We start from the raw sequence: 23,708 nt of genomic DNA on the forward strand, positions 1-23,708 counted from the left end.
AGCAGCCCTTGTTCTATTAGGCAAACTACATCTAGATTGATGTCCTCAGAACAGGTAGAAAGCATTTCTTTGGTTTAAACCTGTATGCATTTGGACTCAGTACTTGCATGGTACTAAAGAGGCAAACTAAAGGGACCAAACAAAGTTGGGTCTGCTGCCGCTCTTTGTCAATACAGTGAAAGCTAGCTCTAATATGGAAATCAGGAGAAAAGAAATCTGGGGTGCTATATGTGACTATTTACAAAACTGTCCAGGTCTGAGCTGACTTACATCTTTCTTGATTAATAGTGTGGGCAAACCAGGCATATAAACTTCAATCTGGAAATGCTTCTGTAACTTTTTCAGCTCACAAACGTTTTCTCTTGATAGCCTTTGAAAGATTGTTTTCTGTAATCTCTTCTACTGTGCTGTGTTCTTGCCGAAGAGACAGGCCACAATGAAAGTGCAGAATATAATTGATGAGTCAATTTTAATTTAAACTGATCAACTGTTTTTGCTGGAAGTAACATAATGTTGTTTAGTATTGTTTGACAATTTTTTTAGCTTAAATTCAAATCAACAATAAGTGATAGCAATGTGTTTTGAAACTGACCTTACTTGGAGGTACTGATAGAGTTTCAGAACTGACAAATGTAGTAAATCTATTGTTATTATCTCATTCAATTGTATTTGTCACACAAAGGTTCAGGATGTAATCTTTTTATAAACTAAAATTGGGACAATGTATTTTTATTTATATAGTAGCTATGAAATGGCTTTTGAAGAAGAAAGGCCTTTCTGGGAGTTAACTTGAATAAGAAATTGACTTTGTAGAACATTTGCATGCCTATTTAAAAAAATGGAAAAAAATGGTTTCTTTTAGGACTCTCTCATTCCTGGGGATGAGTTTATGTCTTGCCTTGATGTTCATTTGCTCTTGGTACTATGCTTTGATTGCCATGCTAATCGCAGGATGTATATACAAATACATAGAATATAGAGGGTAAGACCATATATCTTATTTATTCTATATTTAATATCTTTAATATTCAGCAAAAAGCACTTTTGTATAAAATAGATAGAACTGAAGTAATAGAATTAAGAGTATTCCTTGAAACAAGGTAAGATCCTGTCTCTGTTAAGGGCTGTAAGTTTTCAGGTTCTAATTTCCCTGGAAGCTCTGTTCGAAACATCTCGACAGCCAGGACTAATCAAAATAAGAACCAATAAGGCTGGGAAGTTTTCGTTTAATCAGAGGTTATGGTGTAAAGTTTTGGTACTTCAGGAACATGACCTTTTAATATCAAGCAGCAACTATTACAAAACTGTTACCTTGTTATTAACTTGTGCTAAAGCCCAAAACCTACTCTTTTGTGTGGACTTTAGCACTTTTTAGAATGAATCATACTGAACAACCCAGAGCACTTACTGAAAAGTACCTATTTTTCTGAAGGCTTAGATAATCTTTAAATTGCAACATACTTTGCATTGTATGCATTTGACAAGGAACACATATAGAGCCATACCTGTAAGAAAGGCAGTACAAGTAGGAGACTTAAAGAACATGCTGAGTTCATTTAAAAAAAAATAAAATCAAACCCAATAAACAACCCACCCCATCCCCCCAAAAAACCCCCAACACACAAACCCCAAACTAAACAACCCCGCCTTCCCCCCCCAAATAAGAAAAAACCTCCCCAACCCCCCAAAACCCAACCAAAAAAAACCCAACTAAAAAAATGTACTGAAACACTAGAGGTGATTATGATCAGTAATGTGTGTGCTTTCCCTTTCTAAGGAAAGATACCCAATGCTGAAAGATTCTAGTCAAGAAGAATAGTAAGATCTTGGAGCAGGAAGCTGAAGCGAGGCCAGTTGTTTTGATGAGTGATTAAGCACAGGTCTTAAGTGGATCGGCTGGTATAAACGCCTCCACCTTGCGGGTTCTGCATCTTTTAATATCTCCATTTCCAGGTTAGATGCTTTCCTGGATTGTAACTACTGGGTTAATTATAAGGAAATTAATTTGCCTATTTTAGCCAGGAAGTCAGATCAGATGATAACAGTTCTGCTTGTGTGTGTGTATGCAGGTGTGCACATACATAAAATTATATGTACATCCAAATTCATATACAGATTTTACAAATGTTGGTACATAGCCAGCACATCTACCCTGTAGCAAGAGATTCTTTTTTGCAGAAACAGGGCAGTGGGGAGAAACTCACCCCGAAATGTTCTAAAAACTGCTGTCTGGAGAAAAACTCAGTTTTTATTTTAATTTGTGGATAACTAAGTAAAAGAAACTTACGTGATTGTGCTGTCTGTCAGGGTATGTTTTAAATGCCATGTTGTTCTTTAATAGCTTTTGAATTCAGTTTGGCTTATTTCATCTAAAATTTGAAGGAAGGTTAGAGGTAACAGTTTAGTGAGAATTCATCAATGGAAATAAGAGGGAGGGAGGGTAAGGGAGATGGACCCTTTGCTGTAGTAGAATCCCCACCAAAGAAAATAATGTGTTAGCCTAACAGTTCTTTCTTATTTGGTTGGCCACCTGGTGTATAGCGTAGCTTTGTATTGGGAGAAGGAGGAGTGAAAAATGTAAGGAGATTGAAAGTGGTCAGGAGGGCAGATAAAGCTTTAGGCTCATCTGGGAGAAAAGCTGGGAGGGAAAGGAAGTGGAGAAAGCTGTCGGGGGGCGGGGGGAGGTAATGTGTGTGCTTTCCCTTTCTAAGGAAAGACACCTAATGCTGAAAGATTCTAACACACTAATCCATACGAAGTCAAATTTAACTTATTCATTCTGCTGCTTTAAAATAATTCCTTTTAAGTAGCCCTCACTCATTCTAGTGCTTAAAAGCAACTTAAGTAGCTCTCATGATTACAAAAAAACTTTTGAAGTATGAATAAAATAAACCATAATAAATAATAATAAATACTTAATAAACAGTTCTCTTGAAGGGACCTGAGACTGCTTCATCTTGGTTAGTCTTCATTCTTGAATTAAATCTGCAAGATGAGTTTTTTCATGCAAAAGAGTATTCATTTTTTATGCCCATTATCCCTCATGTGAGAAAAATGTACTTAATTTGTATAAATAAATGGGACCCTGTTAATTGAATCTCTTCTGCACCCTGAAGAGCGGAAAAAGAATGGGGTGATGGAATCCGAGGACTGTCTCTGAATGCAGCTCGCTATGCTTTGCTTCGTGTTGAAGACGGTCCTCCTCACACCAAGAACTGGAGGTAAGTCCTATGCCTTCCAAGGTCACATGACTCTTGAAATATGTAAATCTCTTGGGAATACTGCTGGTAAAGTGAATGGCCAAAGTGAAATTCACCATTTAAAATAACGTTTTAACTTGGGCATGGCAATGATGTCATTGAAATAGTATTATTCTACCGCAAAAGAATGTGATTTACAGTCAGCACGTAATCAACTTTGCTGGGAATATGGACAAACTAACTCAAACTTAAATCCATGTGGTGTTGACATAGTTTTCCAAAGTACAGAAGAATTTTAATGTTTGATTATTTATAGATTTTCAGTTTCAAAGGAACAGTTATCATTGAGTCCCACTGTCTCTATAGAAGAAACGTTGCAATTCTATAAGGTTTTTTTGCTTCTATATGTGTTCCCTCTGAAATACATTGTATAAATATACAGAGGATCCGTTATTTAAATTAATTTTTTGTGGCAATCTTTTTTATATAGCTTCATTTAATAGTAACACTTTCTAAATTGCTTAGATATGATTAAAACAAAATCTCACGTTTGCTGGCCATCTGTATGTAATGGTGTTAGATGTCCACTACTATTTTTGCAATATATTCTTGTTACTTGTTAAACTATCAATTTTCTTAAAGCTGACACAAAAAATTACTTAGCATTTAAAAACAAAAGGTCGTTTGCACATTGTCGCTTCTGATGAACGTAATGTAAATCAGAAGAACTCTGATCAGTGGAACACACAAAAAAGCAATTGTCACTAAATGTGATACTTTAATTATAGCCACTGCTCTGTGATAGTATCCTTGGGTGCATGCACATGCAATGGTCCATTGCCCTTCAGTGTAATGGCATTATTTTACCATTTGTTATGGGACTGATGCACATAGGCAGTTGCTATGAAATACATGAGCCACTGCCTTTATCTGTGTCTGAACTTGGCATCTCAGAGGCACCAATGTAATGTAGTGTTGACTAAGAGCATTCCTGTTAAATGTCTGATGTTGCTTAAGTTCCAGATGAGTTATCCCTCTATTGTGTCAATGTAATTGCTAGAACTGGACCTTCATGTTACAGCTTAAACTGAGCTGGTTTTGAGGCGGGAAGTACACTCCAACTCTTTGTCGTTCTTTTGAATTTGTAGTAATGACAGGAAAATTATAAAACGGTTTGGGAAGAGGAAGCAGATTGGATATTGATTAAAGGAAATGGAATGCATCCTCATCAAGTATGCAGTTGAAGCTGAACTTGGGGTGCTATCAGTATGGTTAAGGGTATGACTGTCCTTTTGGAAGGACCTGTGCAGATAGAGGACTAGGTTGACAATAACATCATGAAAATCCAGAAGGACAAGTGCAAAGTCTAGTACCTGGGACAGGCTTGTGCAGTGCAGTGGCACAAGGCTGGGAACCTGCTCTGGTGAAAAGGACCTGTGGTTCCCAGTAGACAGTAAGCCAGCAGTGTGCCTTGGCAGTGACATGCTGGACTGCATCAATAGGAGCATAGCTAGTATATCGAGAAGTAATTATATTGGGAAATAAAACTCCTCTTTGCTCAGCACTCATTAGAATACATAGAGAGTATTTCATCCAGTTTTAGGCGCCCTAATATAGGAAAGACATTAATAAGCTGGAGTTAGTTCAGCAGAGGGCCACCAAGATGATGGTTGGGGCACAGGAGCATATCTCCTGTGGGAGCTATGCTTATTGGGCTTGGAGGAGGCTTAAGGGGAGCCTAAAAAGCTGATATAACTAACTACTAAATATCCAGTACCTAAAAGAAGGTTACTGGGAAGATGGAGTCAAAATCTTAGAGCAGCATAAGGTAGGAGAATGAGAGAACATGACAAAATGCAGGAAGAAAAAAAAAAAGAAAACTTGAGAAGACCGTAATTAGGTATTGAAGAGGTTACCCAGAGGTCATAATATCTCTGTCTCTGGAGCTTTTAAAAATCCAGCTGAATGGAGCTGTAAATCTGGTGTGCCTTTGATGTTTAACCACTTCAAGCAGCAGGTTGCTCTAGATGACCTTGGAAGGGTGATAATTTTGATTCAGTAACTTTCTTGGTAAAACTATTCTTTAAGGTAGCTTTTCAGAATGATGGTATGCTGGTTCACGTAGGTATTCTGTACCTGAAGTGTTGTTGCTATTGCAAATTATGACTTCCTTGCTTGACAGTTGACTATTTTCCATTGAATTAAGCATTTAATCTGCATTTTATTAATTGTTAATTTTAATTTTCCAATTTTTTCTTGCTTTTCTATACATATGTGTATTTAACTTTTTTTTTTTGGCAGACCTCAACTTTTGGTCTTGTTAAACTTGGATAGTGAGCAGTTGGTGAAACATCCTAGATTGCTTTCTTTCACTTCTCAGTTGAAGGCTGGTAAAGGACTGACTATTGTAGGCTCTGTGCTTCAGGGAATCTACTTGGATAAATGTACAGAAGCTCAGAAAGCTGAAGAGGTATGTAAAAAACAACTTAAAACAAGTGTAACTTCCATTAGTATTTACATGTTGAATCCAGATAACTCGTATCTTGAATTAGAACAGACTGTTGTAAAGTACTGAATAAAACATCCATTTTTTACTATCAGTGCTGTCAATGATTATATATAAAGAATAGGTTGGTGTGTGTAGCAAAATGTTTTTTAAAATTTCCCAATAGGAGGAGACAATGCTGATACTCTTTAGCTTTTTTATTTTCTTTAATATTGAGAGCCCTGGGCTCACAATCAAATTATATTATTGAAAAAGCCAAGTGATAGATTTTTAACAAATTACCTTATAAAAAAAACAGATTTATTTAACAAAAAATTGAACATTTATCTAACAAGTGCGGAAGTGTTTGGCATGATTTCATCCTCTGGATACATGCATGATATTTTCTACATTGTCCTTGAAATACATAGCACAGCTAGGATTAGGAGCAGTCTTCACCGGAATCCTACTCTGTTGCTTAACTGTAAACAGCATCCTTGAGCTCCTTTACTTTTTTTCTTTTTTGTTTTCTTTCCTATTTATTCCGTATCCCCAGAGAAGGTAGGATGAGTTAGGAAAAAACAGTAAGTTGTCATGTAATTTAAGATGACATCTAACTGTGCTTGCAAACACAAGTGACTTTAATTTGAATGTTTCTCTCTTCCTGCTCCCCTTCCCCCCCCCCCACCCCCCGACAACTTGTCAGTATTTGACTGTGCTACCCGATTGGAAATACATAGACATTTTTGTGGGAAGCCCTTGAAAATACCTGAACTTAATTTTAAATTGTCCCCTGAAGGAAAAAGGGAAGTTAATAGACTGAGCTTCTGAAGATCCATTGTTCATAGAGCTTGGACTTTCAATGCAAAGCAAGTTTCCCTTTCTGTTTGGTCTTAAACAGCTTGTGTACTACTTTGTTTGATCCAGTATTGGGGTAACTCGGTATAGATAATTGTATTTGCTTACCTATGCAAACCCTCCTACTCCTAACTTTATAGAGTGGGGAAACAACATTTTTAGAAAATACCATGTTTCATGTATTTTATTGAATGCTATTGAAAAATCTATTGCCTTTAGAACACTACTATAAAGCGTACTCCAAAAGTAGGCTTTGATTGCAATTGTGTCTTCCAAAAATGGTTAATATCTTCAGTGTTGCTGAAAAGAGTATCAGTTGAAATGTCTACTGTTTTGATCCAAGTCATCTTCAAAGCTGTGTAAAAATGCCTGTGACTTATTCAAACCTGGAATCTCTAAAATAGATGAGCATTTGAGATGTTGAAACAGACTTAAAGCTAACTGCCCTTTTTCTCCCAGCTTGCTTTTTTTCTCCCTGTTGGTATTCAGACTTGTCCCTAGTGGTTTTTAAAATAACAAAGTAGAAAGCCAGATGCCCTAGCTGATATCGCATGGAAAGGCTCCAAGAGAGCAATTAGCTTCAAAACACAGTGGAAAGAGTCTAGCAATGGTAAATTGTGAAAGTAATTGTTATTAAGCTGTTATTATCAATGTGTGAGTAGAAAACAAGACTAAGAATACAATCAGGCCTCTGAAATAAAACAAAGCAAACCGTTAAACAGAAACTGTTTACCCATGAGGATTTGAAATGTTACCTATAGTTGCTTAACTTGGAAGTCAGCTACATTTTTGAGATGGAACAGGAATGAATTTAAGGGAGACCTAATCCCCAGGTTCTCTAGAAGGTCAGACCTGGTGTTAAGATCGAGGAAACTATTGCTTTTAAAATGGAAATGAAGATGAATTGTAAAAGTTTGAGCGTCTGGAGGCCTCATTGGTTTTGGAAAACTTCAACTAAAAAATGTTTCTAGAAGATTTGTAGGAAATCAAGATTTCTCCTGTCTTCCTTTTTAAAAGAAAAAAGCATCTATTTAAACTGATATGCCCTCGCAGGTATTTTTTGCATAGACTGACTTGTTAGCTTTGCTACCAAATTCTCTGAAGTGGTTTTTTTTTCCTCGACTAAACAGAATTTCTGATGTGAAGCCACACTGAGTCAGTGCCAGGCATTCTGTGATCAAATCTGTTCCTGATGGGTTTTGATAGGTATTTTGGCACTTCCAAAATTCCAGATTTTTATGTGCTGGTTCTTCCTTCTGAAACCATGCTGATCTACACAAGTCATTGATAATGATGGGATTTTTGAAGTCGTGCCATCAAAACATAGTAAATGCCAAAGCTGATGTTCCCTAGTCAACCTTGATACCACTTTGAATGCTACTTTTAAATTACTTGGTTATGTGTCTGTATGTCAGTATTTAAATGAAGGGGAGCCATGTTGAAATTAAAGGGGTGCGGAAGACTTAATCTCCTCAGTTTACCTTGTCACTATTCAGCCAGTGATTCCAACTGTCTCCTGCGCATCTATTTTTCCATGTTGGGAGCTGATAAATAAAGAATCGGCCTCTTAATGTCAAAGTTGTTTAAGGAGCTTTGGTGGCCTCTTCTAAAGCCCTTGGCATCATGTTTTTCCAAACCCTTCCAATTCCAAAAGAAAGGACTTGTCATTCCAAACATACAGTGCTTTGTCCATCAGCATTTTTTACTTTACCTGAAGCAGTGTTACTTTATTTATCTTTGTCAATGTGGTTTTACTCGTATCTTGTTCATTCTTTGGAAATAAAAGGCTGAGTAATTAAAGTAATGAAAAACCTGTGTGTGGTGTCTTTTGTGGAGGTAGATTTTTTGGAGTTTAGTTGTCACAGAATCATGTTCACTCTTTTGGAATTAGCAGTTTCTTGGTGTTGGTTGTACATTGTAACTAATGTTTTGCTCTTATTTACTGCTGATATTCCTTATAGTCTTTATTATTGTTGATGACTGTATTTCCCCATGTGTAATCTTCTTCTGCAGAACGTTAAGGCCTTAATGGGAGTGGAAAAGACTAAAGGATTTTGCCAGATTGTGGTGTCTCCTCATTTCAGAGATGGAATATCCTATTTGATTCAGTCAGCTGGTCTAGGAGGGATGAAACACAACACAGTCCTGATGGCATGGCCACAGTCATGGAAGCAGACAGAAAATCGTTTCTCATGGAAAAACTTTGTTGGTATGTGTTGACTTTCTCCTATGCATTTGTAATACAACTATGTAACTAATGTATTTGCTGTGTGGAGGAAATGTGATGCTGAACATCCAGTGGACAATGGAATATTTCCCCACATCTGATTTCACATGGAGTGGGTTTTCTTATCCCTCAGTCTCGTCAGCCATGGCTTGTCTTGTTCTTTTCCTAAGCAGGTTAGTCACTAAACCCAGGATCTTCCTCTTTTGCCTCAGCAGAATCTGGGAGATTGTAAGCTTTTGAATTTACAACAAAATAAAAGCCGTGAATGAAAATTAGAAGTTCTTGATCCAAACGTCTTGTTTTCCCTTGCAGATACTGTACGAGAAACAACAGCAGCTCAGCAAGCACTGTTGGTGGCTAAAAACATTGACTTATTTCCAACAAATCAAGAACGTTTTACGGAGGGAAACATAGATGTGTGGTGGATTGTTCATGATGGTGGTATGCTGATGTTACTGCCTTTTCTTCTTCGACAGCACAAGGCAAGGACAACAGAAAATGGCTGGGATTTGATTTTTTAGCAATGAATAATTCTAGGGGTTTCTAGTGAAACACTCACCTTGATAGAGTTATGCATGGTGATTGTAATTACTGTGTTACAAATTGTTACAATGTATTTTTTTGATAGGTTTGGAGAAAATGTAAAATGCGTATCTTCACTGTTGCTCAGATGGATGATAATAGTATTCAAATGAAGAAGGATCTTCAGATGTTCTTATATCATCTTAGACTGAATGCTGAAGTGGAAGTTGTTGAAATGGTATGTTACTGCATGGGTTTTTAATGGCAGTTGAGAATAAACTTGGGGAAAATGGGTTTAGCATTTTTAAAACTAAGAGATGTTAACCCAAATATAAAAAGGGAAAGGTTGCAGTACCACCAAGAACAAGAAGTGTTTTAAAGCAACTTTATCTTAACATGTTGCAATGCTAGTGTATGTGGTACTGGTACTGGGTTTAATGGTTTTGTCAAGTAGCATTAAGCCATTTTGATGTTTTAATGCCTACTTTATTTATGAGGACTAGTCCATAGAGATTGTTCATTCTGGAAGGAAAAGCTTGAATTTTTAGCAGGCAATGAAATGGAAGGCTGTACATGCTTAATCTAATAATCCATGGTATCCAGCATGAGAGAGGATGAACATGTCTGTGTATCCAGCTGCTGTATGAGTATCTCTGGAATAAGGAACCCATAGGCCCCCATGTGAGAGTATGTCAGTTGTTTCTGGCATTGCCAGCCTTTTTGTCACTGGACAGCGAGACGATATAGCTACAGAATCATAAGTCAAATAGTGACAAAAGGAATTTTGTAACTTTTTCCCTTTTTAAATGCTGGTCATAAACTGCTCAAGAGAAAGGACTAAAGCTGTAGTCTGGACCAGCTTTTTTGGCAACTAAGGAAAAACTTCATTTCCAGCACTCAAAGGTGACTAGCATAAGATCCAAAGTAAGACAAGGAGAAAAAACAAAACAAAACCCCAACCCCAAAAAACCTTAAACTTATTCTGAAGTGGGATGAAGAAGATGGGTCAACTGGTTCAAAACTTGTACCACCACCAGTTCCTGGAATGAACAAAACCTATAAAAAAGAGTTATTATGCTAATTAGCCATAAAACAAATTTTAAGTATCATTTAAATTATTTATGAAAAAAATGACTTATGAAAAATTTGGTTAGTATTTTGAACTAGGAACTAAGATAAATCCTTTTACTTATGTATTTATTTATTCTTGTTTTGTTCTGCTTAGAGTACTGAATATAAAAGACTAAAATGCTGTGGCATGTGCAGGTGAAAGAAGACAGAGTGCCATAAAAAAGGCTCAGCCTTGGTTGGATTTTGAGCAGAAGATAGTATAGGAAGCACAATTTATTCTATTCTTATGTGGGTCACATTTTAACCCTGAGAATCTTCCAAAAGATGAGAGATAAGTTACGACTCAGTGACTTAACAGATGACTACTATAGATTTTTTTTACATTGTATTTTAGCTTTGAGTTGATGTGAGAACATATACCAGAGGTTATTCATAAATGCTTCTATTTGTGAACATTTCTCACTGGTGGAAGGCCAATGTATTGTTTTGTGGGTCAAGACAGTTTTTAAGGAAACAATTGTGCACGCGTGCTCAGGAGGCAGGAATGCAGACCCAGTTTAAATAAGCACTTTCAACCCTTTATCATTTCTGCAGCCTCATTGGAACAGAACAATGGAAAAAGTCTGTCCCAAGTACCTCAAATTTAGATAAAAATCTCAACATTGATACTGGTACAGTAGGGTAGCTCACTGTACGAGATTTTTGTTTGAAGATGAAGTTTTAAGAATGAGGACAGAAATGGTTGATCAATTACTTGCTTGGGATTACTCTAATGCCATAAATACATCCAGGACTGAATGAACGCCAGAATGAATGTGGTACACTGTCTAAGCGTTGTTCTTCTGAGTAGTACTTTTCTTCTGATGTTTCTAATGCCCATCTCTTTTGCAGTTTGAAAATGATATTTCTGCATTCACTTATGAGAAGACACTTATGATGGAACAGCGATCTCAGATGCTGAAACAGATGCAGCTATCAAAGAATGAAAGGGAAAGAGAGGTAGGGACTTTGGCTTGGCAAGATGTTCTGTGAGAAATCTGAAAGTAGTATTTCTTGGCTGTGGATTCTAATCAGTTTCTAATTAGTCAAAAGCTTTTATAATTGCATTCTATGTTAATTTCTCTACAGCAGGTTACACTTGCAAGGTTAAAATAATGTGGAAAAAAAATATCCTTTTTTATTTGAACAGATGTTTAGAGTTTTCCTGTTCTTGTTAAGATCAGTGCAAGTATTTACTAGTAAAACATTTAAGCGTCAGTGTGGAATATATCCAGAGCATTTCCAAACTTGACATATATCAATAGCTCAGGTTCATAATTATTCAACTCTGCTGAATAGCTTTGTTTGTGACTTGGTCTTGTTCAATTCACACTGCCTATTTTTTAGTTTCTGCATTGTTTTCAATGTTTTATGTATCAACTAACTGTTGTTTCTGAGTGAAGATTAGGCTGACTAACCTATAATGCTATGATATCCAGATGGGAATGCTACGTTTGCTGCTCCCCTACCCATACTAGTCCCTGGTGGTATTTTGCACGTTGTATTGACAAGCTTCATGCAAGCTGTATTTTCATGAATATTTTTTAACTTTTAAATCTTTTTTTTTTCTTTTGACTTGTGCTTCTACCCCCTCATTTATTCCGTTAACTGTCCCATTATTATCAACACTTTTTGGTGATGTAAAAGGTATTAAGTGATAGCAAAGCCAAAGCATTTATACTGATTGCCCTCCCATGCCAAATAAGAGATCTCTACTGTGTTTTAACTGCTCATTCATAAAATAACTAGGATCTTTTCTTGTGGCTTTTTTTTTTGTCTACTGATAATTGTAACTCATTTTATGCCTAAGCCTTTTTGGTGTTAATCCTACAAGTCTGTGCAGTTCCTTTTTTTTTTTTTAATCTCTCCTTATCTATTCTTTTTTTCCATTTTGCAGGAATTTTTAAGGTTCCTAAAGATGCCTTGTATTGCTACAACAATGAACTACTGTAAATTCTCTTCCTTCTCATCTGCGTCACGGTAGTTTTCTTTTGATCTGAGCCTGCCTAACATCTTTTCAGTAAAAAATACACTCTCCTGTACTCCTTACTCAGTGTTTTAAAATTTTTCTCATTTCTTTATTGAACGCTAGTATTTTTCCAGTGGAGTTTGAGTGATTAATCAATCTACAGTAGGTGTTTAAGGATTTAACTTCCTCGCGGATGCTTTACAAGTAGCCCAAGGACCCAAGACTCTGTAGTCTATAGCATATAAATTGTAGTGGAGACAAAAGAATTTCTTTTCAGCTCTGTGAGCTGGTTGGAATCTGCACTATTTCAGAGTGTTTGTTTGCTTGGAAGTTTTAATTCCTTTCTTTTCTCCCTGCCCCATGTAACTTTTTTTTTTTACTCACTTTTATCTGAATGTAACCATCACCATTATAGCTTCAGTTTGTTACTTCACATCAGACAGGGTAAAATCTGAGATGTTCAAAATACTGTGGAATTTATTTCATGGTCTGAAGTAAAATGCTTGATAATTCCAAGAACTAGTACTTATTTCCTTGTCCAAGAATAAAAGCCATATCTATCTGTTGTTTCTGATTAGGATATCCTAATCTACCTTGTTCTTTGGTATTTTTCATCAGAAAGTGTTTAGTTATGCCTTCACCTCCTCTGGAGCTACAAGTTGAATGCAAGCACTCAGTGTGCCAGGCCCTTTATTAATCTGATCATCTTCTCTTAAATGAGCTGAGCCCTCGCCTCCAGTTTTATGATGACCTCCAAAACATTTCTCTCATTAGTATCACTAGTTCAAATTAGCATTGCTTTTGTTTTCACTATCTGTCTGTAGGCATTCAAAAATAACCCTAATATTCCAGCTTTGAAAGGTGCTTGTAGTTTTGTTTCCTGTTACCACCAAGATGAATATTCTAACCTCACTTCTGTGCTCGTACCTCTTCAAACAAGGCTTAAACTTTCGCAAAGAGGAGAATTTGGTTTTGTACAGCGTCCTTTTGCTGTTTCCCTCATTGGCATGCTTTTATCCCTGAGGAATCACCCTTACCCTCCCCTCTTCTATCACTTTTTAAAATGGAACTTTATTTGATCTTGCCCCTGGGTTTTCTTGTGGAACTGGGGCATGGAGACTCAATGGATTTTTGTTTCCTTTTTTGAGAAACTTGGTTGATTTGCTTCTATTCAAGTGTAAATATAACACATGCCTGCAAAATGTAAGATCTGCAGGCTTAGGTGCAACTGCCAAACTATTTTATTTGACTTTGACAATAGCGCTGCAAAGATGAAAGAAAATGCAGAGGCTCGTTCTCTTCCTTGCTGCCCTTCGTGGTGGCTGTTGGCTTCCTTCTCCGGCTGGTCCTGACTCGTGACTGTTGGGCCAGGCAGAGATGTTGCCGGAGCCGTGAGAAGGCAGTCATCCCTCTCACCACGGCTTTGGGTTGGGTTGTGCAGCGCGAGTGCTGTTGTGCAGATTGCTGTTAGTAGGTAAGATTGGCAGAAATGCACGTGCACATAGGTGTGGAGCACAGTTATAGTTTGTGAATCACTGGGAAATAAATCCGTGTTTAGAGCCGGAAAGCAGCTTTCTCATCTGCTTAATTTTTTTTTGTACTTTTGATTGTAACTGAATAAAATCAATTCATCTGAATCCTCACATATATGAAGGGACGTGACCCTCACAAACAAGTGAATATTTGAGGTTCCCATATAGACTAAAGGATTCAATTCACTTCATGTTTTCATAAATCTCTGTAAAGACACTTCATAACTAACTGCTAAACATTTCAAAAAGAGCCTCGTAGTATACATAAACAAATGGCGTGTTTGTGAAAACAAACCAAGTTTATAACAAGCTACGATACCAAATCTCAGCTATTTAAATGAAGACAACTTTTATTTTGAATATGATCATCTGCTTTCTTCTGCAGACTGGTGGGGTTTTTTTGTCATTGGTAACCTTTTTATCCCAGATTCAGAGCATCACTGATGAGTCTCGAGGCTCAATCAGAAGAAAAAGCTTCTCCAGTCCACAGTCCATTGGCCAAGATGCACAGGCACTGCTGACTAATGATTATCGAGAGGAGGAGGTAGTTGGACATAGTACTGGCTAGATATCCTTTCCCATCGCAACACTTGAAGTGCCACTATTGCAGACTGAACTACAAATGAACAACTTGATCATTTATTGTTATGGAACAGTTCTTCATAAACTTTAATTTCACTATTTTTCTAAATTCATTATCTTACACTATATATTTTTCTCTAGGTGATGCTTCTGTGACATGAACTACATCTGATTTTTCTCACACTTTTTTTTTCTTTCTGAGTGTGCCTGTTTTTCTTAAGAGCCAGAAGCAAAGATATTTCTCTGTCTTCTATCTCTTAAAAAGTCTTAATAGTGGGAGTTTCATTAATAAGCATATTTCATGCTTTCACAAAGCATTGCCTTCCTTTATAGTTCCTATATTGAAGTACTGAGGCTTCTCGGACCGTATAGATATGCTAGGACTTTTTAAGGAGATTTCTATGCTTATTGGTAAGCCATTATTAACCCATAAATGTCATTACTACTTTCTGCAAGGTGAGCTTTAAAGGAAATGGACTGATGTAATCAATGGTTTCAGTGTGCACTTGAAGTGTTGCTCGTATCTAAAGACATGTAGTCTAGTTTGTAGAAATGCTGTATACCTTTGTGTTTCCCTTTCTTCATGAAGCATGAGAAGAACATGTTGTATTCCATGTAATTAATTTAGTATCACAATAGCACTAGCAAAAATGTGCTCTCGTTGTCTTTGCATTTTTATAACTGTGTGCTATAGGTCCAGAATTTCTCTTGGCCTCACTGTCTTTCTAAAAATGGCGAACTTTCTTCCATTGAAGCAGAGTTGTACTGAACTCATCTTCCAGTTGTTTGTTTAAAATTTTAGTTCTTTTGATACTGCAGTAGCACATGTAGTATCTGCATGTATTTGTTAGCTTTTTCCATTCTCATGCTAGAACTGTATTCGCAATAATTTCTGATTCATAGTCTTGACTTGTAATTTAATCTTCTGGGGAGATATGAATACCATCAAACAAATACATATTTATGTGAACCTCAGAACTGAACTCTAGGATTTGGGAATCCTCAAGGATAGGGACTAGGGAAATAATCTAGGAAGAATACAGAAGCTCATAGGCATTTAAAACTAGCTGTGATGACAGTTTGCGAACCACTAGAGTATCGCTGTTCAGAGATAAAAGTTTTCTCGTCTGCTTTGATTTTATTCATGCTTTTGTGACCTGAATGAAATAAACTCTTCTGAATCACCACATATACAGAGGGACATGACCATCACTAACATGTGAATAATTGAGGTTCCCAAGTGGAACAGGAGCTTCAACTTGTGATGTAACAAGTCTCTGAAGAGCCTCTATAACTGCTGAATATCTTAAAACCACAAAAAACACCCCCCCTGCAAAAAAACCAAAACCCCACAAACAAACCAACCCAACCTCCCCCAACCAAACAAAACACACACCTAAAAAAATCCCCAAGCCTCCCCCTGCAAACAGAACACCCCAAAATACAAAACCAATCCTCCCTCCATACCAATTCACTTACCATTATAAGAGTCTAAGGTACTGTATTTGTGTTGCTTTTGATGGAACTACAGAAGCCTATGGACAAAGTAAATGTGTTAAAAATTTCTTTTTTTTGTTTTCCTCAAGAGGAGCAAGGGAAATGGGAAATGGAGAACACAGAAGTGCATATGCATGTGGGAACAACAATATTGTGCGCTTAAAGTTGTGATTTGAGTTTCTGCTATTATAAGGGAAGAGAAGGCCCCTTCATGGTTAGATTGATTGGCTTTTGTTATGTAATATGCACTTGCATGCATAAATAATCTAATGGAACGTAGCTAACCTTCAGTTCAGCCAGTCCAATGGTATGTTACTGGGATCATGAGTTGTGCTGGTAGTTCAGCTAAAGGCACGTGAAATGGACAGTGTTTATGACAATACCTGAGAAATTAACAATGTACCTGATGAAGAATGAGAGCACTGGCTTTCAAGTTTTTCACTGGAAAAAATCCCTGGTGATAATAAAGTACCCTCAGGCTGGATTCAACCTCACTTTAGGTCATTACAAAAATAATGTCCCAGCCCAGATGTAATCCTGCAAACATAAACAAATTTCTATGTTTTTACAAGCAGTTTCACTTCATGCTGAAGTCAAAACAGTCTGGTATTTGTTCACAAAGTAAGGTGCATTTTTCTGTATCTTCTTTTGTTCCATTGCTGTGAAATTCCTTTTCAAAATTTTTAATAACATGTAATCTACCAATGCTCTTTTTGGCTGAATCTTGGGGTGATTGTTTGTTTTGTGGCCAGGCTCAGCTGATCCACGACAGAAACACTGCCTCGCACTCAGCGCCAGCGATCAAAGCAAGTGTGGCTGCTGCTGTGCCGGAAAAAGTGCAAATGACCTGGACTAAAGAGAAGTTTGTAGCTGAAAAGCATAAAAACAAAGATTCAAATGTGTCTGGCTTTAAAGATATTTTCAACATGAAGCCGTAAGTATGCATGTGATGTTTGGAGTTTTGTTTCTGATTGTTTGTGTTTCAGTGTGTGTTTGTTTGGTGGTTGTTGTTGTTCTGGGTTTTGTTTTTTAAGAGTTCCTGGTTTATTTAAAGTCACATACAAACATGATCTTTCCATGCACTTCACTCAAATGCCATCCTTATGAAATTAGCGTGGACTTGGGTGGAACAATGATGACTGTTTAAGCTTAAATATGACAGAATTCAAGCTGTAAAGTCAACTTCTGGGTTGTACCAGAAAGCATATATGTTAAAATGCTTAATGATAACTTTTGGTTTTCTTTCTTCCTGTGGGTAACAAATTACTGTATATCGTTTCCCCTTCTCATTTATTGTGTTTTGTTGGGGTGGAGGGAGTACCAAAGAAGCAGATGAACTTTTTTAAGACATTTAGTTTGTGTTTTGGTTTTTGGGTAGAGTTTTTAGTTGTGGTGTGGGTTGGTTTTTTAATTGGGGGGGGGGGCGGCGGTGATAGGGACATTTGGCCCTCATCCTATAAATTAAAGCAATATAAAATTTGTGCTTATATGTATGTCTTGTTATGTTAAGTATTTCCCATTGAAATACTCCTTAATGTCTTTTTCTTAAATAGAAGTCACTTATCAATAGATAAGAGCTACTGCCTGTGTCAAGCCTGATATAGTAGACACAAAACCAATGATAGAAAGATGTCAGATTGTTTGCTTCCTCGTGTTGTGATTCAAGCACACACATGTACCTTTTCTGAGTTCTGGAAGAATGCAATTATAAGCGTGGCCTAGACTATTTTCTGCACATGCCTAAAGCAAAACTGTGAATGTCAAGGGAAATTTTAATATCTAAAGGAAACAGGTCTTAAATCTAGGACTTGTAGGCGGCAGAGTTAGAAGGTACACTTAGAATCAGTACCTTAAAATCCTAAGTTGTTTTGTGGATTTGCTCTGAGCTCTTTAGAAACAGTTTGCCTTCTGCAAATTCCAAACATCATCTTGCTCATGCTCTAAAGCACTGGGTTTGTTCTGGGCTGCATTATACTCCAGTTCTTGGGGTGGGGTGGGGTGGTAATATCTTAGAAATATTTCCTATTATTTCTTTAGAATTATGCAAGATGCAGACTTCAGATATTATTGTTTTAAAACTACTATATGTGTTTGGGAGTGGAAATTACAGTTCAAACTTGGTATGCCTGTACAATTTATTAATGTTGTTGAATTAAAAATGTACCTGATGGCATAAATATTTTTTTTTCCTGTGCATTTGCTTCCCTTCATGTAGAGAATGGGGAAACTTGTAAGTCTAAATTTCATTTCACTTAAGCAACATAGGCTGTGTTTCCTGGTTCTTGTGGTCTTGTACATTGTATGCGTGTTTCCTAAATGATGATTTGTGGTGCATATATTCTTTTGTACCTTGTTTTATATAATGTGATTTAGCATTTATCACTGAAAAATATTCTTCATCATGACTTGTTAATGTTTTCTTCTAAATATTATCAACCTTCCATTCAAGGTAAGTCACAGAACACGTATTTTAGTTTCTGTAAGAGTGTAAAACTTGACAGTACTCCTCTGCACCAGTGTAATAATTAGTTTTCTAATTAACTTCATTAAAAAGTGAATATATTTTTGTTCTGGAAAAATAGCCTCCATTGTAATAAAAATACTTGGACAATAAGGGTGAATTTGTTCACAAAGGGAACTTTCACATTTCATCAAATGCCAGTTCTTGCTTCCCTTCTACCAACCCATATGCATGTGTAGAAATAACATAAGTTCAGATATATGTTGGGTATGACAGCGTACAAAAATGGGACACTGACTCTCTCTTCGTTCTTGGGTAGAACTGACTTGTGACTGCTCTGCTTTTTTTCAGAGCCCAGTATTGTCTTCATTTTGTCCGTTTAACAAATTGAACTTCTTATAAAAACTTAGAAAGCTTACTTTGTGTATCATGTATGATTTCGGTTCTACCAGTGCTCGAAGGTGAAATGAAGTTAGTCAGCCTCAGTTCACGTTGTGCACAATGTACCTTCAGTCAGTTTGAGCCTTTGTTTCAGTGCTGAAGTCTTGCCCGCTCCATCACAAATTTACACCCTCCATATTTCCCCTGCATTTTTTTCTTTAGTTTAACAGTGTTTCTACTTCAATATTTATACACCTCTTCAGTTATGCACGCTTGCCTCTCTCTTCATAGTTGTTTTTCGGACTTCTCAAGCTGCTGTTCTGCTTCTGAAAAACTGAGCTTCAAGTATTCTTTTGTTCCATATATGGTTTTTGTACAGTTGGTTCTTAGGACAGATGGTTGCTGTGACAGAAAATCCCCCAGGAGGGACCAATAAACTCCGTTTTGGAAATGTTATTGTCTTGGGGGAAAATGCGGGGGGCGAGGGGGGTGGGGGAGGGAAAGGGAATCCATTCAAATCGATGGGGCTGGTCTCTACTGGCTACTAAACTTCAGGCCAAATGCTGCTTTTTTTTTTTCCTTCCCCTAATTGCCCCTGCAAAATCAAGGATGAAAATACAACATGAAACAGGCTACTTCTAATAGTATTCTGTTAACGGCTTTTCCCTTCATAGTAAAAAACAGGACTTAGTAGAACACAAGTACGTATGGTCCCAGCATTCTCCGTCTTTCTTGGTCCCCTGTGTTTGAATGAACCTGTATCTGGCTGCTGTTCTCAACCCCACACTTATTTGTATAATCTGAGGGTGGCCTCATGTTGCTAGAAGATTCTAGGGTTAAGCATTGGTGTCGTCCCCTGAAATGACCTCTGGTAATAGAACAAAGTTGTGCGTTTCCTTTTGTAAATTTTGACCTCCTAAATCTTTTTCTTTTGGGAAAAGAGATCTGATTAATTTCTATTGTTTACTTGAGCTGAAACAGTGCTGGGGTTTGTGCTGTAATTTTAATTGCTGCTAGTGGAATTCAAAAGATGCCAGACTTGATCCGGCACTTCAGAGGATGTCTTGTGTCCTGCTGCTACTAACCTGCCGGTCCTCTCTCTGCCGTAGGACGGAACGTGAGCCCAGCTGAGCAGGGTACAGTTGTGCTCTTCCTGCGAGACCGCTAGTTATAGTGCTAAGAAAATTGCACAGGATAGAGTGATATAAGTGTCAGTGTATCGGTATCTCTGTTCCTGAGATATGCCATCAGGCTGTGTTTCTGAGGTTCCCTTTGAAGTGACTCACTTCACTTGTAAAGAGTCTACTTTTGGGCAGCGGATCTTTTGGATAAACGGGCTTGGGTAGAGTCTGGATATTTCTTTTGTGCTGGAGCGTATGACTCATTTCCAGTCTTGGCTAGTTCTACACAGATGACAGTTTCTCAGGGACTATAAGAAAACTGTTCTTTTGTTTTTTTCTAAAGAGCAACTAAATCATCCAAGGTAGATCCTAAAATAAGGAAAACTCTGAAGTCCTAGCAGTTTCTTCCTCTTGCACACAAATTTACCACGATTATATTTGTGGATGCAACAAGCAAAGCATTAGTTAATATTGATAATGGAAGGGGAGGGGCTCAGTTTCAGTTCATTGCTTACTGCCTTACTCTTATGACATGAGAAACTAGTAATTTTTTTCATAAATTCTATGCTGTTTCTAAATTTCTTTCACTGGGCTTATAGTAATACTGTAATGTTTCCAAAGGAGCATGATGGATATCTTGTACTGTACAACATAAATAATGTAATCTTTCCATTGTGTTCCTGTTATTTGTTTGGAATTTCTTGTACAAATCCAGTTACTTTTTTATATACTTGAATAAACTGGATTCTTAGTGGTTTTGACTACACTTAATTCCTATTGAAATTAAGTTTTTGCTTCATCTCTGTAAAAGATAACTGACAACTGGAAGATTTGTGCATTTTGGCAATCTGCTTAAATTGCTTGAATTTCTGAGTTAAATGTTCTTTTCAAAGGAAGAAAATATCTTTTAAACCTAGGTATTGCATTTTCTCAAATTTATTTTGCATGTGTACGAATACTGGTGTCCATGAAAATAGCTTATTCTGCGTGCATATAGATGAAATTTATAAATTCAAATACATAGCATATAACTCAAATACATAAGTATTGTGACAATACTTAACAATGTTTGTTTGCATGCTAGGAATCAGTCAAATGTGAGAAGAATGCACACTGCTGTGAAGCTCAATGGAGTAGTGCTTAATAAATCACAGCATGCTCAGCTAGTTCTCCTGAATATGCCTGGACCTCCTAAAAACAGAAAAGGGGATGAAAACTGTATCCTTTACTATATTGCTTCCATATTTCTTGAAATTGAGAGTTTGATTTTTGTGATTGTGCCATCATCTACTTGTCGTGATAACCATTAGTAACCATGGTAAGCATAAGTTTGCCTTTAAGAAATCGACTTTTGATTGCACAAACAGAGTTTTAAGAAAAGTTGATGGTGGTGGGTTTGGTTTTTTATTGAATTGATGTAAAGCATTCCTCAATTTTGAACTTATTTTAAAATAATAATCTCTATTTTTTTCTTTTCTGTAGTTCAGTAGGGCAGAACTAGAAATTTCCCCCAAATTAGGACTCGCTTCCACTTGAGCAAGCAGGTGGCTTGCATAATGCGACAGTAAAGGGTGACACAGGAGAACTCCTTGATGAAATTGTTGAACTTGATTTTTTGCATTATATGTCAGACTTTTTGAGAGCTTAGTGGCTAATCTGTTTCTTTTCTGGATAAATTCCTTGACTTAATGATATTTTAGACATGGAGTTTTTGGAAGTTCTGACAGAAGGTCTGGATAGAGTTCTCCTGGTCCGAGGCAGTGGACGTGAAGTGATCACCATTTATTCTTAACCTGTTTGCACATTGTTCAACCTTCCCCACACACACACACCTCCCCTACAATGAGAAAACAAAGTTATTTGCCATAATTTGAGCAGCTTCAATAAGAGTTCTAGTGCGTTGAAAATTACCTGCAAGCTGAATCTTCTGATGATGTGTTCTGGTTTTTCTATTAAAAAGTTATATTTAAATTATATTTTAAGAAGATAGATTTATGTAGAAAATATTTCTGTAGTGAATTAATAAACGGTGGATGGGTTAGGATATTTATGTGTAGCATATTCCGACACTTGTTAAACTGTGGTGAAACAAGAAAAGAAATGGTAATGCAATGGTATGTTTAAGCAACTTTTGATGATTTTAATATTTGTTCTGCATCTAAATAAAAGGGAAAGTTTGCAGGAAAAGTTGGCTTCCTCTCTTACCAAAATGCTGCTATGTTGCTTCTGTTGGGATTAGTCCTGGTTCAGGAAACTTCAGAAATATATACAACCACTCAAATTTGTATATTATGTGCATAAAGTGTTTCCCTGAAGTTCATGATTTGCCACACTTGTTTTAAATAACATTTCTCTATTTAAAATACTTAGTGAGGTAGCTGAAGCCTCCAGCTGACAGCAATAGTAAATTGACAAATTGTGTTTGGGCTTTTTTCATGAGCTACTAGCAGTTATAGTATATTGCACAATTATACCAGTGAAACCTAAGAGCATCCAGCTCATAGGAAGGCTGTGATGCAGTAACTCAACCTAGTTGCAAATATAACTGTAACAACTGATAAACCACAGCAAGTTTGTTAATGAAGTGCAGTCTCTTGTTTTCAAATATGTATATTTTGAAAATGTTGTATGTATGTGCTGCCGTTTAAAATAAAAATCTGCTTTTCTGAACTGAACGATCTCTTAAGTGTTTTTCATTTGAAATTGTTGAACAATTTAGTTTAGGTGCTCAATAGAAACTTTTAGCTTCTGTCAGAATTCTGCCTTTTTTTTTTTTTTTTTCCTCATAGGTGCACCATATTAAGCCTTATGGGATATAAGCTATGAAACCCTACCACTTGAACCGTGAGTAAGTGAATTCATGTGCTAGACTGGCCTGGGCAAAAGGGGATCGTGCCCCTGTTTGTGGTGCTGCCTTGTTGTATTTCTTAATGAGCTTAAATCGCAGAGTACGTTGTCCTGTCAATTTGAGAGATGCGAAGAGACTGTGACAGAGGGTTAAGTGGTAGAGTGAGCACAGAGCTCCTGTGTCAGTGGGGTTGTGAAGGGGGTGCCAAGGAAAACTGAGAGCTAAAACCAGTAACTTTTGAGTCCCGGCTGCTCCTTTGAGGGATTCGTATGTGGTGGTGGTTCTTTTTGGATCTGGGCTTTGTCGAGGGTGAGTGTTTAGTCGCGGGTGAGGCTTAGGTGGTGGAGCAAGCACAGAGCCGCAGTGTTGGTAGGTCCGTCAAAGGGCTTTCCAGGGACATTTAGGGTCACCAACAGCTTCCAGTCTTGGTCACTTCTGTGCTGGAGTCCTTGCTGGAGGTTCTTAGCTTTTGGGCCAGGGCTCTGGCTAGGGTGAGGGAGGAGGTGAGGGATAGCTTTTGGTGGTAGCACAAGTGTAGAGCCTCTGTGTTGGTGGGACTGTGAAGAAGCTGCTAAGGGAAAGTGGGGACCACCAACCACTTTCAGTCCCAGCCTTTCTGCGTTGGAGCCCTAGGTTTTGGGTGTGCGTCTTGGAGCTGTGCTCTGGCAGGGTGAGGGTGCAGGTGGGGGTGAGTGTTAGGTGGTAGAGCAAGCGCAGACTCGTCGTGTTCCTGGGGGGCATGAAGAGGCTACCCAAAGTATTTTGATCCTGACGACTTTTTGGTGGGACACGTAGCGGCTGGATTCTCCTTTGTACCTTGGCTCTGGCCAAGTTAGCGGCTGGGTGTGGGTGAGCATTAGGTGGTAGAGTAAGTGCAGAGCCCCAGCGTTGGTGGGGCTGCCAAAAGCTTCTGGG

General features: G+C 37.5%; 1 protein-coding gene across 2 annotated transcripts in view; it reads left to right on the top strand.

The window, feature by feature from the left end:
- Positions 1 to 22,620, top strand: part of SLC12A7 (solute carrier family 12 member 7) — a 69,684-nt gene extending 47,064 nt beyond the window's left edge. The window contains exons 15-25 of one of the 2 annotated variants that reach the window (XM_075052355.1): positions 863 to 982; positions 3,117 to 3,221; positions 5,502 to 5,670; positions 8,557 to 8,752; positions 9,083 to 9,252; positions 9,399 to 9,530; positions 11,255 to 11,362; positions 14,331 to 14,447; positions 16,735 to 16,916; positions 21,030 to 21,163; positions 21,646 to 22,620. In XM_075052355.1, the coding sequence (XP_074908456.1) occupies positions 863 to 982; positions 3,117 to 3,221; positions 5,502 to 5,670; positions 8,557 to 8,752; positions 9,083 to 9,252; positions 9,399 to 9,530; positions 11,255 to 11,362; positions 14,331 to 14,447; positions 16,735 to 16,916; positions 21,030 to 21,163; positions 21,646 to 21,737 (1,525 nt within the window). In that variant the 3' untranslated portion in view covers positions 21,738 to 22,620. The remainder of the gene's footprint in view (positions 1 to 862; positions 983 to 3,116; positions 3,222 to 5,501; positions 5,671 to 8,556; positions 8,753 to 9,082; positions 9,253 to 9,398; positions 9,531 to 11,254; positions 11,363 to 14,330; positions 14,448 to 16,734; positions 16,917 to 21,029; positions 21,164 to 21,645) is intronic. The other variant, XM_075052354.1, reaches the window with a different exon arrangement.
- The last annotated feature ends 1,088 nt before the right edge of the window (positions 22,621 to 23,708 follow it).

The sequence above is a fragment of the Buteo buteo genome, chromosome 20 (assembly GCF_964188355.1).
Source record: "Buteo buteo chromosome 20, bButBut1.hap1.1, whole genome shotgun sequence".
Taxonomy (NCBI): domain Eukaryota; kingdom Metazoa; phylum Chordata; class Aves; order Accipitriformes; family Accipitridae; genus Buteo; species Buteo buteo.